Raw genomic sequence first — 15,083 nt, forward strand, 5'->3', positions numbered from 1 at the left:
AAAATACTTTTTGTTTTTTTAACAGTAGTTTGTTCAAATCAGGATCCAAATAAACATTTGGATAAAATGTTAAAATAAAACCTTTATTATTACAGAGCTAATGAATCTTCATTTTTGAAAAGAAAAATATTGTTCATATTGACAGCTCCAATCCCAAATTTTAATTTAAACTTTTTGATGTTAAATGTAATACAAGTATGTAAAATAGCATAAATGTTTTAAATAATGTAACTGTTTTAAATGATGCAGTTCAATGATGCAGCTAATATTTCTAGAGCAGGAGATCTACCACCCATTCCAGATGCCCTTCCAGTCATAGCACCCTTCCTCCCTCCTGAAAGTAACCATAGCCCCAGACCTTACAAAGCTACAGGCTTTGTAGTTGTTCTTTGACCAAGTGTGTACCACCACCCAGCCCTCTGATGGTGATTTCAACACACACTTCTAAGTGGCAAAATGAGGCACATAAAAATAGCATATAGAGAAGGCACATTTTGTGCAAAAGGAGAATATGAAAATATATGGATTTACTAAAATTTACAAAGGGTACTGAAAGATAAATCAATAACTTATTTTTTCCAAGTATCTGCTAATGGTAGAGAGAGAGAATAACCTGGGGTAAAATGAGACTTGTTACAAAGTTTGACTTTGAAAACAGGATTCACACATTCAAAAAAGATAATTAAGTCAAAAAGAAACAAAATAGCTCAGTGGTAGAATGTTTGCCTAGCTTTCACTAGACCCTGAGTTCAATTCCCAGTATTGAAAAAAAAAAAGAAAAAAGGAAATCACCATTAGTTCATAAAGCTTGCACAGCTGAGCAGTGGTCTGTGTCACTGTACCATGACTTATGCTCTTTGCCTTAGACATAGGGTTGCTTCCAGTCATTTGCTTTTATGATGACACAATGCATAATCTTATCTATGAGTCATAATTCTGTTTTTGCCAGTATACCTCGAAGGTACATTTGTAATGAAATCTACCAAACTGTTGTATGTTCATGTATTAATATACCATAGTGAATCCCATGTGTATATATATATAATTATAATGCACTAATTAAAATAATAATAATAATAATAATAATAGAAAAGAGATCAGTGGAGGATATATTTCTAAAACTGGAGCTGCTGGGTAAAGACAAACCCAAGTGTGACTTTTCCACCTATTGTGAAATTCCTCTGGAGATTGCATCATTTAGAAGCTCACCAGTTATGTGTAAGAATTAAAAAGGATTTTTTTTTTTTTAAAGAGAGAGAGAGGGAGAATTTTTATTTTTTAGTTTTCCGCGGACACAACATTTTGTTTGTATGTGGTGCTGAGGATCGAACCCGGGCCGCACGCATGCCAGGCGAGCGCGCCACCGCTTGAGCCACTTCCCCAGCCCTAAAAAGGATTTTTAAAACTAATTGGAAACTGGTCAGTTAGCTGTTGCATACATATTATGAAGAAAGTGAGTTTTCCCCATAGAAGAAAATAATACGGAACCTAGAAAAATGGTTCCCCCTTATGAGACTGGGTGGGAAAACATCTGTCTGCCCACAGAGTTGCTCTCAGGAAGCCCTGGGAAGCTGCCTGTTTGGGTGAACAGATGTTTAAGTCTGAAAGATCTTGCATGAGGTCAAATACTTCTGCTTTTTCTTTATTGCAATCTGTGAGTAAATGTGGGGACATCCTGTTGCAGAAGTGGCTGAGTCCAGCCTGTGGTAAGAAAGGCAGGCCATAGAGGATATTGAAGACTCTGGGATGAGGGTGAGGGAACTAATTTAGAGACTTCAAAAGCCTGTGGAGAATGGTGGAGCCATGGGTGTGACATTTTAGAGACATAAAGACATAAAGTCTGCTACCTGAGCTGATAAGCCATTTTGATCTCTTCTATAACCAAAAACAGGTAAGGCAGCCTCCTTGTTCTTGACTCCTGTATTAGTCTACTCTGTGTTGCTACAACAAAATATCTGAGGCAGAGTACTTTAAAAAATTAAGAAGTTTATTTGGCTTGATTTCAATGACTGGAAGAGCCAAATAGTATGTAGAATCCTGGCCAGGGCCTCCTGGCTGCATCACAACATGGTGGAGGTACAGAAAGGAAACTGGCGATATATAGAAGGGGGCAAGTGTATGGGGCGACTTCACTTTATAATGACCCATTCTCATGAGAATTTACTGGCAACTGGAGGTCAACATGGATCCCCTCTGAGGCAGTGCCCCCATGACCTAACTACCTTGCAGTAGGCGCCATCTCTTAAAGGTACCACCGCCTCAGCACTGCCAACCCAGGGATCAAGATTCCAGCACATGAATCTTTGGGGGACAAACCATATTCAAACCATAGCATCCCCTTAGAAAATATAGCTAATGTAATCACCATAAGTTTTTGTGGTGGTTGTAGTTCATTTGTTTCTTTTTAAGTTTTGAGCAAGTGGTCTTGGGAATATACCTTAGTGATAGAGTGCTTGCCTAGCATGCTCAAGGCCCTGGGTTCAGTCCCTAACACCCTAAAATAAATAAAATAAAAAGGTTTTGAGGAAGTGAAGCAAATCATGAAATCATTACATTTTTGAGGGTATAAAGTGATGTGGGGTTAGGCTAGTTGCACAGAAGACAAATTCTCAGTCGTCAAGATCTTAGATTCTTAACCCAAATTTCATAAGTATATCCTCACGGCAGTACCTCGCACATAGTTGGTGCTTAGCAAGTGCTAGTTGAATGGATGAAAGGGAGTACCCTTCCCTTCTGTGGGTTCTTTACCTTCATGGTAAAGTGAAGGTCTGGTTCACATCCCAGTTCTTCCACTCACACCTTTGCGACCAAGGGCACGTTACTTAACCAGTTTGCCTCAGTTTCATTATCTGTAAAAATACATTAATAGCAATAACTGTACCTCAAAGGATGTTTTTAACAGGTTAAGGAAACGTTAGCTATGATTTTGTCATATTGAAGTGTATTACATTTTTTTAATATTTATTTTTTAGTTGTAGTTGGACACATATCTTTATTTCACTTATTTATTTTTATGTGGTGCTGAGGATCGAACCCAGGGTCCTGCAGGTGCAAGGCGAATGCTCTACTGCTGAGCCACAACCCCAGCCCCGAAGTATATTATATTTTTTAAAAATTTTTTTAGTTGTAGTTGTACATAATACCTTTATTTTATTTATTTATTTTTTATGTGGTGCTAAGGATCAAACCCAGCGCCTTGCATGTGCTGGGTGAATACTCTACTGCTGAGCCACAACCCCAGCCCTAGTATATTACATTTTGATGCAGATTTACTTCCTGGATTCTACAAAGTCAAACTGGGTTCTTAGTTTATATTGTGTATGTAACACACACTGTTTACAGTATGTGTTATGTTTATATGACACGGATATACTGTTCACAGTACATATACCATGTGTGCAATATATACTGTATTTCTGGTACATGTATGTTATATATGTAATGCACAGTTAGTAGCACATATTACACATGTAACACTGTTGTAGTCCATATTGAACATATAACAGTGTTTGCAGATGTTAAGGTGTTATTTGTGCTTTTCACTCTGATGCTTTCATAAGTGGAGTCTCCAGAGGCTACCTGACATGTGATGGCAACACAGATTGATTGCGGAAGCAGAGATGAGAATCCAGTTGTCTTTTATCAAACCTAGGTATTAAGGCAGATTTGTAGAAATGTAAAATAATGCTACTCTTCAAAGTTTATTTATTTATTTATTTTTAAATATTTATTTATTTATTTTTAGTTCTCGGCGGACACAACATCTTTGTTGGTATGTGGTGCTGAGTATCGAACCCGGGCCGCACGCATGCCAGGCGAGCGCGCTACCACTTGAGCCACATCCCCAGCCCTATTTATTTATTTTTTAATATGGTTGTTTAAAACCATGATTTATATATATATATATTTTTTTTTTGGGGGGGGGGGGTACTAGGGATTGAATTCAGGGGCACACGATCCCTGAGCCACATCCCCAGCCCTGTTTTGTATTTTATTTAGAGACGGGGTCTCACTGAGTTGCTTTGTGCCTCGCTTTTGCTGAGGCTGGCTTTGTACTCTCAATCTTCCTGCCTCAGCCTCCCAAGCTAGTGGGATTACAGGTGTGGTGTACACCATTGTGCTCAGTGACTATTGTTATTTTTAAAGAGGATATTTCAAAATTTTTTTAGTTTAAACCTCTAACATGGCAAATATTAACAACTCATATATACATAATCTCCTGGAGTCCTTAATGTTTAGTAGCATAAGGAGCCCTGAGACCAAACTGCACTGCTGCTCTAGAGCAGTATTTTTCGAAGTGTAGGTTGTAGTTAGTTCATTATGATTTATTAATTGTGGATTATGACAAGCTTTTTTAAAAAAAGTGAAATGGGATAAAATCTTAAAATGGATACCTTGCATGTAAGGTTCAGTAGCATTTCATGAAATTTTTATTTTAATTTCTTATACATGTGTGCATGTGTAAAATGTCAATGTAAGTGGGTCAAGGAAATTTGAAAACCAGTCCTAGAGAAATTCATACAGTAGAAACATGTACAAAAATATTAATTGCTATTGCTGGAAATATTTGGAGACAATCTGAATATCCATGCTAAGGAAAGGGATAGATAAAATGTAAAAGAGTGCAAGGATTGAGTTCTATGAATAGCACTCGAGAAAAATGGCTAGGTGAGAGGGAGACAAAAAGTGTGACACCCATAAAATGCTGCCTTGTGTTCTTGGATGTATATGTAAAGGCGAAGAATTATTTTGGAATGGGTCAGAAAGGAGACATGCCAGAGTCTTGATGGTGGTTGCTTCTGGGAAAGGGAATGGAGATAACAGGCAAAGGGACTTCTGCAAAATCTGTAAAGAAAGATTTCATGCTGTCAATTGTCAGTGAATATTGATTGACGCTTGAGTGTTTATATTTTCTTTTCTTTTCTGTAGCAGGTAGGCAGGTTTTCCAAGAGAGAAAAACAAATAAAACAAAGTGTGCAGCATAGTTGTGGGGGGAAAAAATCTATAAATAGCCACTTGTAGTTCAGAAAACATGAAATCATCATTTATTGATGGGCAGATACTTCCAGCCCTGCTAGTACAGCAGCACCATGTGGAGCTCCTTGAGGGCAACAGCATCTGTCAGGTCACCTCGTGGTCAGTTTAGGAGATGATCAGCATTTTATCTGGGTGCCCACCTTTGCCAGACAGAAGCACTCTACACATACTTTCATGTGTGTTACTCATAGCAACCATTTGAAGTAGGTACCATGTTGTTTTGCATTTTACAGATAAAGAAGCTTGAGGCTTAAGGGGTCATTTGTCCCCTGGTCAGCCAGTGGCCTGGGGGAAATGCAAATATGCAGGGTTGGTTAGGGAAAGGTTTTTTTTAAGGTTTGCAGTTTCAGCTTCCCTGTGTTGTAAAGTGAACATACAAATAATTTTCTATTGGTGCAGTTAGGGATGGGTTAGTTTAAGATATAACCCAGAAGTAGTCCTGAAATCCCATTGCAACCATTAGTTTTTTACAAGTTTGTCCTTTAAATCTTTTTTTTTTTTAAACTGGTAATTTTACCAGGAAGCCCATCAGACTGTCCTGAGTATTCTCTCTTGGCAATAGCAGCTTTGGCAGCAGAAGAAGTTAGAGAAACTCCAAGGAAAGCAGGAGAGTCAGGAGTTTTCTCATTCTGGATATGTCCAAAGGGAGTTTACAGCTTCATAATTGTTGGAGTTTCCAAGTAGGAGGTAGCAGAGGTATGGCTATTGATCTCTTTCTCTTTTCTTCTCAGGAGTACTTCTTGCAAGCAGAGCTAACAAGTAATGTTTTAAAAACTGGAGTGGTTCGCTGCTGTGTGGGTCAGTGCAACAATGCCATCCCTGTGGACACTGTCCTCACCATGAAGAAGCTGCCCATCACTTATGTATGTTTTTTGTCTATAGAATTTAATTCAGTCATGTACATTTTATTGCTTGAGAGCTATGTGTTTGCCTGGATTTTGGGTGAGGGAGATAAAGGAGACATTTGTGTAATCTTTCCTAAGGGTTTTAGACATGAGAAGCATCACAGATGTGAGATCTGCCCTTGGTCACACAGTGTAATCTGGAGTCAGGGTGGGCAGTACAGTCTGACTGAGCTGAAGCTTTCCTATCTATGAGATGAGGCTGTGACCTGACACTTCAGAGGAGGACTGTTTACCTGGAGGGCTCAGTTTGTTTTTTTCTTGGTGTGCTCTCCCCCTCTCCTCCTTTGTGCTGGGGACCAAACCCACTGAGCTACACTCCCAGCCCCCAATTTTTTATCTCTTCACTAGATAAATGGTGGTTACTATCCTAAAAGAATTTGATAGAGTTAAGTCTTTTGTTGATAATGGTGCTGTGGGAGTTGTTACCTCTGAGGGTTTGCGCAGGTCTGAAAACATCAGAATCATAATAGTGCCTTGTCCCTGGGCAGCTATGACAGTATTTGATCACTATGTAGCAGAAAAATCTTCATCCTTGGGTTTTTCCCTTACCTCTTTTTCTCATCTATCACCAGAGCAACAGGAAGGAAAACAAGGGTGGCTACCTCTGCCACTCCTGTGCAGAGCAGCGGATTGGGCCTTTGGCATTCTTGACTGCCTCTCCGGAGCAGGTACGCTCCATGGAACGCACTGTGGAAAACATAGTGCTGCCCAGGCACGAAGCCCTGCTCTTCCTTGTCTTCTGAGACCAAGACGAGTGTTCTCTGCACAGAGGGGCTTGCCGAGGACTCCCAAGTGCTGAAGAAAGCCAGCGTGGGTAGGGTCCTGCTCACCTGAGACTCTGAATTCAATCATAGAGCATTTTCTGGGGAAGAGGAACCCAACCAGAGTTGGACCTGCCATTTCTCTGTTCTCTACAGATAGCCAGTTTCCACTTGCCTATCCTCCATATGCATCAGGTCAGGGAAGTGGGGGATGTTCTTTTGATAAAAAACAAAAAACAAAAAACATTTTATGTATTTAAACTTTTATTACAAGGTTTCAATTAAACAGGCATTGCAATGCTGGCATGCCACTGTGACATCTAGCTTCAGCACTGTCATTTTTAAACTTTCACTTTTTACTGTTTTTTCTTTTCAGCAGCTTGTCACTTTTCATATAATATGTCAAGCGGAGAATGAGCTTTTCATGCCATGGGGAGTCACACATATATAAGACATAGTGTGAATCTTTGTCATTTTGGGGCTCACAGTTTAAACTGGGTAGCGGCATTATACATAAAATACAAGTATAAAGTGACAGTAGCTAGACTTCTTGTTTTTCCAGCAGGTACAGTTAAAGAGATGGATAATACTTGTAAGGGAAAGTGGAGGTGGGTAATTACTGTAGAGGGGAAGGGAGCAAAAAGATTGTACCTGGTACCCAGTTCACTAGACTTGTGGATCCTGAGTGGATATTGTAATAAAGTTGTAAATTTTTACAGAAATGACCATTGATGACACATCCCATAGATGTACATGGATTTGGTGTTCAATATTTTGGCATATGGCTGTTGTAGGATGCTGATGGCAGGTGAAGGAGAGACATGGCATCATCAAAGAATTCAGCACATTTTTCTCCAAATTAAACCAAATGAATTCAGGATCTTCTGACATCAGATCTTTTTTAGGAAGATCATTCCAGATATAGTTTGGAGGATGTTTTAAGGTGGTCAGATAAATAAAAAAATACTTGGGATATTAATAAGATATAACTAGGACTGATGATTAAGGAATGGACACACATATTTGTGTTTCTGAAAGTGTGGCCCCCAGAAAGGCAGCATTGACGTCACTCGGGACCTTGTTGGAACTAAAATCTCTAGTTGCCACTTCAGACTTAGAGGTCAGAAACTCTGGGTTTGAGTCCCAGAAGTTGGTATTTAACAAGTCGTAAGTAATTCTGATGAACTGTTCTTGATATTAGGAAGGTAGAATCACCCAGGCATGGTGGTGAGTGAGCACCTGTAATTCCAATGACTTAGGAGGCTGAGGCAGAGAAGTTTGAGGCCAGCTTCAGCAACTAAGGCTTTAAGCAACTTATTGAGACCCTGTCTCTAAATAAAAAGGGATGGGGATGTGGATTAATGGCTCAGTGGATTGAACCTCTGGGTATAGTCCCGGGTACCAAAAAAAGAAGAAGGTGGTAGAATCAATAGGTCTTAGTGCTTAGGTGGGTGTGGTGACTCAGTAATAGAATCTCAATATGAATCCCCACTGTCTGACTGATTGACCTTGTAGATGAGGGCACCCTCCATTGAGAAAGGGAAAATGCGAGGTGTAGGTTTGTATAAAAACAATAATGATTTTGATATTCCAAATGTTGAGTTTGTGGGTGCTTATGAGAAATCCAAGTATGGTTGTCTAGCAGGCAACTGTGTAAACACATCTGTACTTCATCAAATCATAGGAGAGTGTTAAGAATGAGAAGAGCAGAGGTCTAAAAAGCCCGAGGAACTTGAGACTTGGGGGGTTTTGTGAAAAAGAGTGACAGCTCAATCAGGAGGATTGGCCACTATCATGGTGGAGTTGTGACTGAGTTCAAGAGAGGCCATGAACTTGAGCATCCAGTGCTTTAAAGAAACCCAGGTGAAATAAAGACAGAAAGATGTTACTGAGACTGATAGTGAAAGTCAGCAGTGATGTTAGCTGATAAATTTTGGTAAGGCTGGAAGCCAGACTGCTGTAGACTCAAATGTGAATAAAGAACTTGCGGTAATTTGATGAATTAATCATATGTATTTGCTTTGGACTTTTCTGAAGTCATACTAAAATGACAGTTGAAGGTGGTTTTTCTTTTTTTAAACCATAAGGGCAAAAAAATTAAGAGATGGCCGCCACAAAAATTTTCAAGTTGGAAAGCATATATTTGTCCTCTAGGTAGAAAATGGAGATTTTTCTGTAGGGAATTCAGCCAGCTTCAGTGGAAATGCTGACAATGGCATTGGAATTCCTAAGGAAACAGCTAACCAGATCACCCAAAGAAGTCAGATTGCAACTGTCAAACCCCACCCAGGTGCTTACTGTCCATCAGGTCTTCAGTGTTCTGCCCTCAACGAGGAGCAATAAACCAAGGATTGACAGACATCTGAAAACCACCTTGTTTTAGTCAGATTTTTTTGTCACTGACCAAAAGAACTGACAAGAACAATTTTAGAAGAAGAAGAAAAGTGTGTTTGGTGCTCATGGTTCCAGAGATTTCAGTCCATAGATGACTGACTTCACAGCTCCTGTCCCAAAGTGAGGCAGAACATCATGATGGAAGGGTGTGGTGGAGGAATGCAGAAGGAAGCAGAGAAAGACCTCTGCTCAATGAGGACAAAAATCCCAAAGGCATTCCCCCAGTGACCTACTTCCTCCAGCCATACCCCATCCTTCTTCAGTTACCACCCAGTTAATCCATATCATTGGATTAATCCACTGATTAGGTTATAACTTTCAATTCAGTTTTCTTTGAACATTCTTACGTTATCTCACACGTGAGCTTTGCAGGGATAATTCATAATTAAACCATGCCACATCTCCAGGATGAAAGTTGAATATTAAAACCAAAGAATCATCTTGGAGGGAGAAGAAAGCATCTAAATATCTTTATGTATTTAAAGAATGAGAGAAGATAGCGCATCCATGAAATAACAGGATCACTTTATATGCGTGAATGTTTGGGGTCAAAAATGTGAAAGAAATGAAAGCCCAGTAGAATTTTTGGAAGGACCATCACTTGAGAAAATGTCAAAAACAAGAATTTAAGCTGGGTGCACTGGCACATGCCTGTCATCCCAGAGGCAGGAGTGGCAGGAGTTCAAAGCCAGCCTCATAGATTTAGCAAGGCACTAAGCAATTCTGTAAGACCCTGTCTCTAAATTAAATATATATAATTTTTTTTTAAGAGCTGGGGATTGGCTCAGTAGTTAAGTACCCCTGGGTTCAACACTCATCAAAAATTTAAAATTAAAAAAAAAAAACAAAAAACCAAGAAGTTGAGCTTCTATCATGTAAGCTGATATGGAAAGATCACCAAGAGTCATTAAAAAGAAAAGGCAACTTGAGCAATAGTGTGTATGGTATATATCATTTGTGTAAATGGTGAGAAAAAAATTATGGTACATGTTTTTTTATTTCCAAATCATAAATAGAAAACAGAGGCCAGGAGATTAAAAATAATAATAATACCAGAACTGATAGGGGTTTCTGGATTGAAATGACTTGCTAAATACCCAGCAAAATGGGTAAAAATAGACCTCCAATGAGTATGTAGTGTCAGGCAAGCATGATAACGCCTCCGCTACAGAAATGAGTAAGTTTGAAATTTTCAGAATATTAGTGACAAAGTTCCAATAAGTCCCCAGAAAGAAAAAAAGTTATATATACATAGAGGAATCAAAATGTCCCCTTATTATACAAGGGCTGTACTGTGGAGCCATCCCTTAAATAATTGGGGGGAATTATTTCCAACCTAGAAATCAAGGGCATTATCATGCCTCCCATTTTTCATTTCTTTCCTTGCCTATCATGCAGCTTTTCTCCAGAAGCTACTGGAGGTTATAATTTGGGAAGATAAGGGAATAAGCCAAGATTGGGGAGGTTGTTCCTTGAGAAAACTATTGGGTGTAAAAGGGAGAGGATGCCAAGACTTCGTGCACAGTGGGTCCCAGGCGGCTTTGGAGTAGGTGATGGGGCCCTGGGTGCAGTCTCTTCAAGATGAACTTAGTAGAATAATGAATGTTCCCGAACATCTCAATGGGAGGTTTAGATAACTGTCAACGCGTTCAGGCTGGAGTTAATGCTAAGTATAGAAAGCTACGCAAACTGAAAGGACAACTATTTGGAAAAACCTGGTCCCATTATGTGAGAATCAGCTGCCAAAGCAGGTGGAAGGTGCCATGAGACCAAAGAAAAGACTCGGGCTTGCACAAAGTGCAGTTTACTAGGGATTTAAAACAGAAGTGCATCTCGAGCAGCAGCTAGTGATGATGGGTCCTCGCACACTAGGGCAAGAAGAAGGGATTTATATACTAAGCTAGACAAAAGTGGGCTGCTACTATCCAGACAGTACCTGACCTTTCTCAAGAGCTTGGTATGTTCGCATGCCAGTTAAAAAACTGTTGGTCAGCACAACATGCTCTTCTCTTGAGAGCTTGGTTGGTCCTATAGGATTTGGAATGCACATCAGGGTCACCTGGCAGGCAAAATGGCAGTTATAACCAGGATGGTGTCGTCATGCAAGCTGGATCTCTGCAGCAATTATCAGTTCTTTGGGAAGCAAGAGGTGGTAGAAGAGGGGAGAAGCACCTTAGTTCACTCCCCAGCTCAGCTGTTTCTAAGTCTTAATCTGCTTTGCACACACAGAGGAGGGAATGTGTGAACCTGGTGGAAGAGGGGAGTGAGCTAAATTTCCTGCCTCCACAGTGGGAGGTGAGTTTCAGTGCCTGAAACTCAAACTAGAAGCTTCAGGAAGATCAGAAAAGAATGGGAAAAACAAGTTGTTTGGGAATCTAGGCAGCTGCCACTGATCTAGGGCTGTGAGCCAAGGCAGGGCGCCAGGGGAATTTCACCCAGGAAATCCCAGAAAAGTAGCCTTCCTGCCTTGTGATGGCTCATACAAACCCATAATTTATACACGGCTTCCAACACTCTCTCTCCCCCTGCCTATGGTGCTGGGGGTTGAATCCAGGGTTGCTATAATATTAAGCCACATCCCTAGCCCTTTTTATTTTTTATTCTAAGACAGGGTCTCAGTTGCCCAGCTGGCCTCAAACTTTCAATCCTCCAGCCTCAGCTTCCACCTCCTGAGTCACTGAGATTACAGGCATGTACTCGCACATACCCTGAACATCTTTTAGAGAACTGTACTGAGGCCCCTCAAACAGTGGCCAACACAGCATCAACATCCTGGATTGTTTTTCTGTTGCCTTTTTTAAAATGTATAACTCGGTGGTTCTGGATTGTTTTTAGCAGTGATTTTCCTAATACGTGTTTTCCTAATCTGGACCCACAGGCAACGCTGTGATCAGTTGTTTCACAGCACATAACCAAGGTCACTGACAGCCTCACACAGTAGGGGCCTTATGACCCTGTCTTGCCAGTTTCACATTTTAGGGTCTGTTACAACATTCATGCTTTTGAACACCAAATTCAGTATTGAAACACATCGTGCTGTGAGTAACCCAAAAGCAAGACTCTTGAGGGCATCACACAGGAAATGTGATGATTTCACACAGGCGTGCTGAGGAGGGCAGGTCGCAGGGCTGCTCATCTCAGCTGCTTGGCCTCTGTTACAGTTCAGATCAGGAACGTGCCCCAGGATCGTGTGTTGGAGGCTTGGTCCCCAGTGCTGCAATGTCCAGAGTTGGGGCTCTGGGGAAGTGATGGGGTCGTGAGGGCTCTGTCCTCCTCAGTGGACTAACCCATTGACAGAATGATTTGATGACATTAGAGAGAGGTGGTTGAAGCTGTAGGGGGTGGAACCTAGTTGGAGGGAGAACTTCAGGGGTGTGCCTTTGGGGACTACATTTTGTCCCCAGCCAATTCTGCTTCTTAGCTGCCACGAGGAGAGCAGCTTTCCTCCCGCACTCTCTCCCACCATGAGGTCCAGCTTCACTTCAGGCCCAGAGCAATGACCATGGACTGAAACCTCCAAAACTGAGAGCCCAAACAAGTCTTTCCTCCTCCAAGGTGTTCTTGTCATTTATTTTGGTCACTGCGACAAAAATCTAACACAGCATTGTTATTAAGAAGCCAGGAATGTTCTCCTCTTCCTGTCACCTTCAGTGTCAGCTTTGACTGGGCCAGCTTCTCCTGTGACCAGCTGTCTACAGTGTTTCAGGCATTGCATTCAGACACCGCAGTATTGGGAGGGTAAGTTTTCTTCTATGTGTTTTAGTAGCAAGAAAACCATTCCCAGAAGCTTCCCTAGCCTACCTTACATCTTGCTGCCAAGAACTGGGTCACCTGTCCATTCCTAAACCAGTCACGAGCAAGGAGGGATAGCTTAAAGTCTCTTTGTTTCCTGGAACTTGGGGTGCAGTCAGCCTTCTTTTGATGCTCATGGCTTTGTAAAAAAAAAAAAAAAAAAATCCTAACAAAGTGAGAATTCATTTTAGAAGGAAGGAGCAGGAAGGCAGCCACTACTGGTCCCTGATTATCCATCCCATACATAAAGAGATCTCATTTAGGAAATGGAATCAGCATTTATGAAGTGCCTCCTACACTGTTAGGCCCTTTTGTTCAGTATTCCGCAGAGTCCTCCCCTCCACCTGGTGGGCAGCCTCAGCTTCCTTTTGCAGAGGATGAAACAGGCTTGATGAGGAATTGGGCCAGGACCACTAGGTTTGGTTTTATTCAGTAGATCTTTGATGAAAACTCAAGTTCAGTCCCCAGACCATGGTGATTCTTCAGAAAAATAGGAAAAGAATGGGGCCATGTGAAGAGCCAGAATTGAAGCTCTTCACAGAAAGGAGACCACAGTTTTTTAAAAGCTACATTGAAGATTTTTTAGATGTTCCTTGCCATGGAATTCTCCAGACCGAATTTTACTTCCAATTGAAAAGTATAGCTGCTGTAATTATAGAGGACTGAGGGCTCTGTGCCCTTGCTGCCTCCTCCAGGGCTTCTGGAATACCTTGAAAATACCAGCAGGCACATGCACCCCAGCTGGCCCAGGACCACTTTTGTACTGGAGTACCTTGGGTACCTGCTGGGGTGCATTTGCCTCAGAGGGTTTTGAAGATTACACACTTGTTTTGTAATTAGGACATTTGGCTCTTTGCACAGAGAAAAGAAAAAAAACAGCCCTAGAAAAAGCACTACCTACATTTGTAGTGAGGATATCTGCCAAAAGTGGGCAACTGGGTGGAGCCAGAGACATGGTCTTGAGGTCCCAAGATTCTACTTATTGCAGAACCTTTGTTCTTTCAGGGTGCTTTGTTTTGGTTTTGTTTAAAGCAGTTACTGAGCAGTCTTCCCAGAACCCTGCTAATATGGGGGCTTTAAGAAATATGATGCTTCCCAGCCTGCCGTGGCCTTCTCATTTTTCTCAGCCATCTGCCCAACTCCTTTGCCCTTCCTTTCCTGAATGTGGTGCTTGGGTCCCCTGTTTAAAATGCTGCCTGAGAATTTATTTAAACTCCACCCATCCTCCCACTCATGTCCTGACTCCACAGTATTCCTCAGATCTTGAGGCCTTTCAGCGATGTCTATTTCTACACAACTTGTGTGACAGTGTTCACACTTCACCTGGTATTTACTACCTACAGCTTTGTGGTAGAAGGTTTTTGCTATGGTATGATGATTTTGACATGTCCCTTCTGACCAGGCTATAAGCTTCTCGAAGATAAGAACTAGGTCTTAAATGGGACCTCAGGCCTGTGTGAGAAGGTCGATAACATGTATTGTCATTCACTTCAGAGTGAGGCAGTGCCAGTGCACGTAGCCCAAGTGACAAGACCAGCAAATGGTAGAGTGAACACTTGGCACTCAGGTTGCCTAGGTTATGTCATTTTCACTGCACCAAGATAGCGTTTGGCAGTAACCATATTACAGAGCAGAGAATGAATGTTACAAGAGCTCAGAGACAGATGGTTGGTGTGCCTCAGTAGTTAACATGAGAAGATACAATTTGAGCTGGCTCTTGAAAGGTAGGCTGGATGTGAGGCTGGTGAGCAGTGACTGATGGGCCTGACCCATGAGAAAGCAGGGGTATGAGCCCCAGGACACAGTGGGAGGTGAGGTTGGAGATGTACAGAGAGGGTTCTGTACGGCCTTTGGGGAGCACTTCGCTGCATAGCCTGCTTTATATGACCCAGAGAATCTAACTGGGATACTCAGGGAACTAACTCCCTTCCTTTGCAGACCAGGAGCTGAGGAGGGGGTCATGTGGAAAACAGGCTTCCTCTTGAAGAAACAGCTCCTCAACCAAGGAAGAAATGTTAGGGTGTTATCAGACACTACAGGGCTGCTTTTGAGGACAAGGGTGCACTTGGAGTACATGTGAGCCCCAAATTTCCCCAAAGTCTTCCTTCTAGTATTGGGGCCTCATCCTTAATCCTGTGAATGTTCAACCCTTCAGCTAGGAAGCCTGATGGGACTGCAAACTGAGCAGATCAGA

General features: G+C 41.6%; 2 protein-coding genes across 3 annotated transcripts in view; one reads left to right on the plus strand and one right to left on the minus strand.

The window, feature by feature from the left end:
- The window catches only part of Fbh1 (F-box DNA helicase 1), a 49,515-nt gene extending 42,493 nt beyond the window's left edge, over positions 1-7,022 (plus strand). For both annotated transcript variants that reach the window (XM_027944831.3, XM_027944832.2), the window contains 2 exons: positions 5,769-5,900; positions 6,515-7,022. In XM_027944831.3, the coding sequence (XP_027800632.2) occupies positions 5,769-5,900; positions 6,515-6,685 (303 nt within the window). In that variant the 3' untranslated portion in view covers positions 6,686-7,022. The remainder of the gene's footprint in view (positions 1-5,768; positions 5,901-6,514) is intronic.
- The window catches only part of Il15ra (interleukin 15 receptor subunit alpha), a 48,675-nt gene continuing 35,558 nt past the window's right edge, over positions 1,967-15,083 (minus strand). Inside the window, exon 8 of the mRNA XM_071619900.1 lies at positions 1,967-2,849. Coding sequence (XP_071476001.1) covers positions 2,846-2,849 — 4 coding nt within the window. The 3' untranslated portion in view covers positions 1,967-2,845. The remainder of the gene's footprint in view (positions 2,850-15,083) is intronic.

This window comes from Marmota flaviventris, chromosome 12 (genome assembly GCF_047511675.1).
Source record: "Marmota flaviventris isolate mMarFla1 chromosome 12, mMarFla1.hap1, whole genome shotgun sequence".
NCBI lineage: Eukaryota > Metazoa > Chordata > Mammalia > Rodentia > Sciuridae > Marmota > Marmota flaviventris.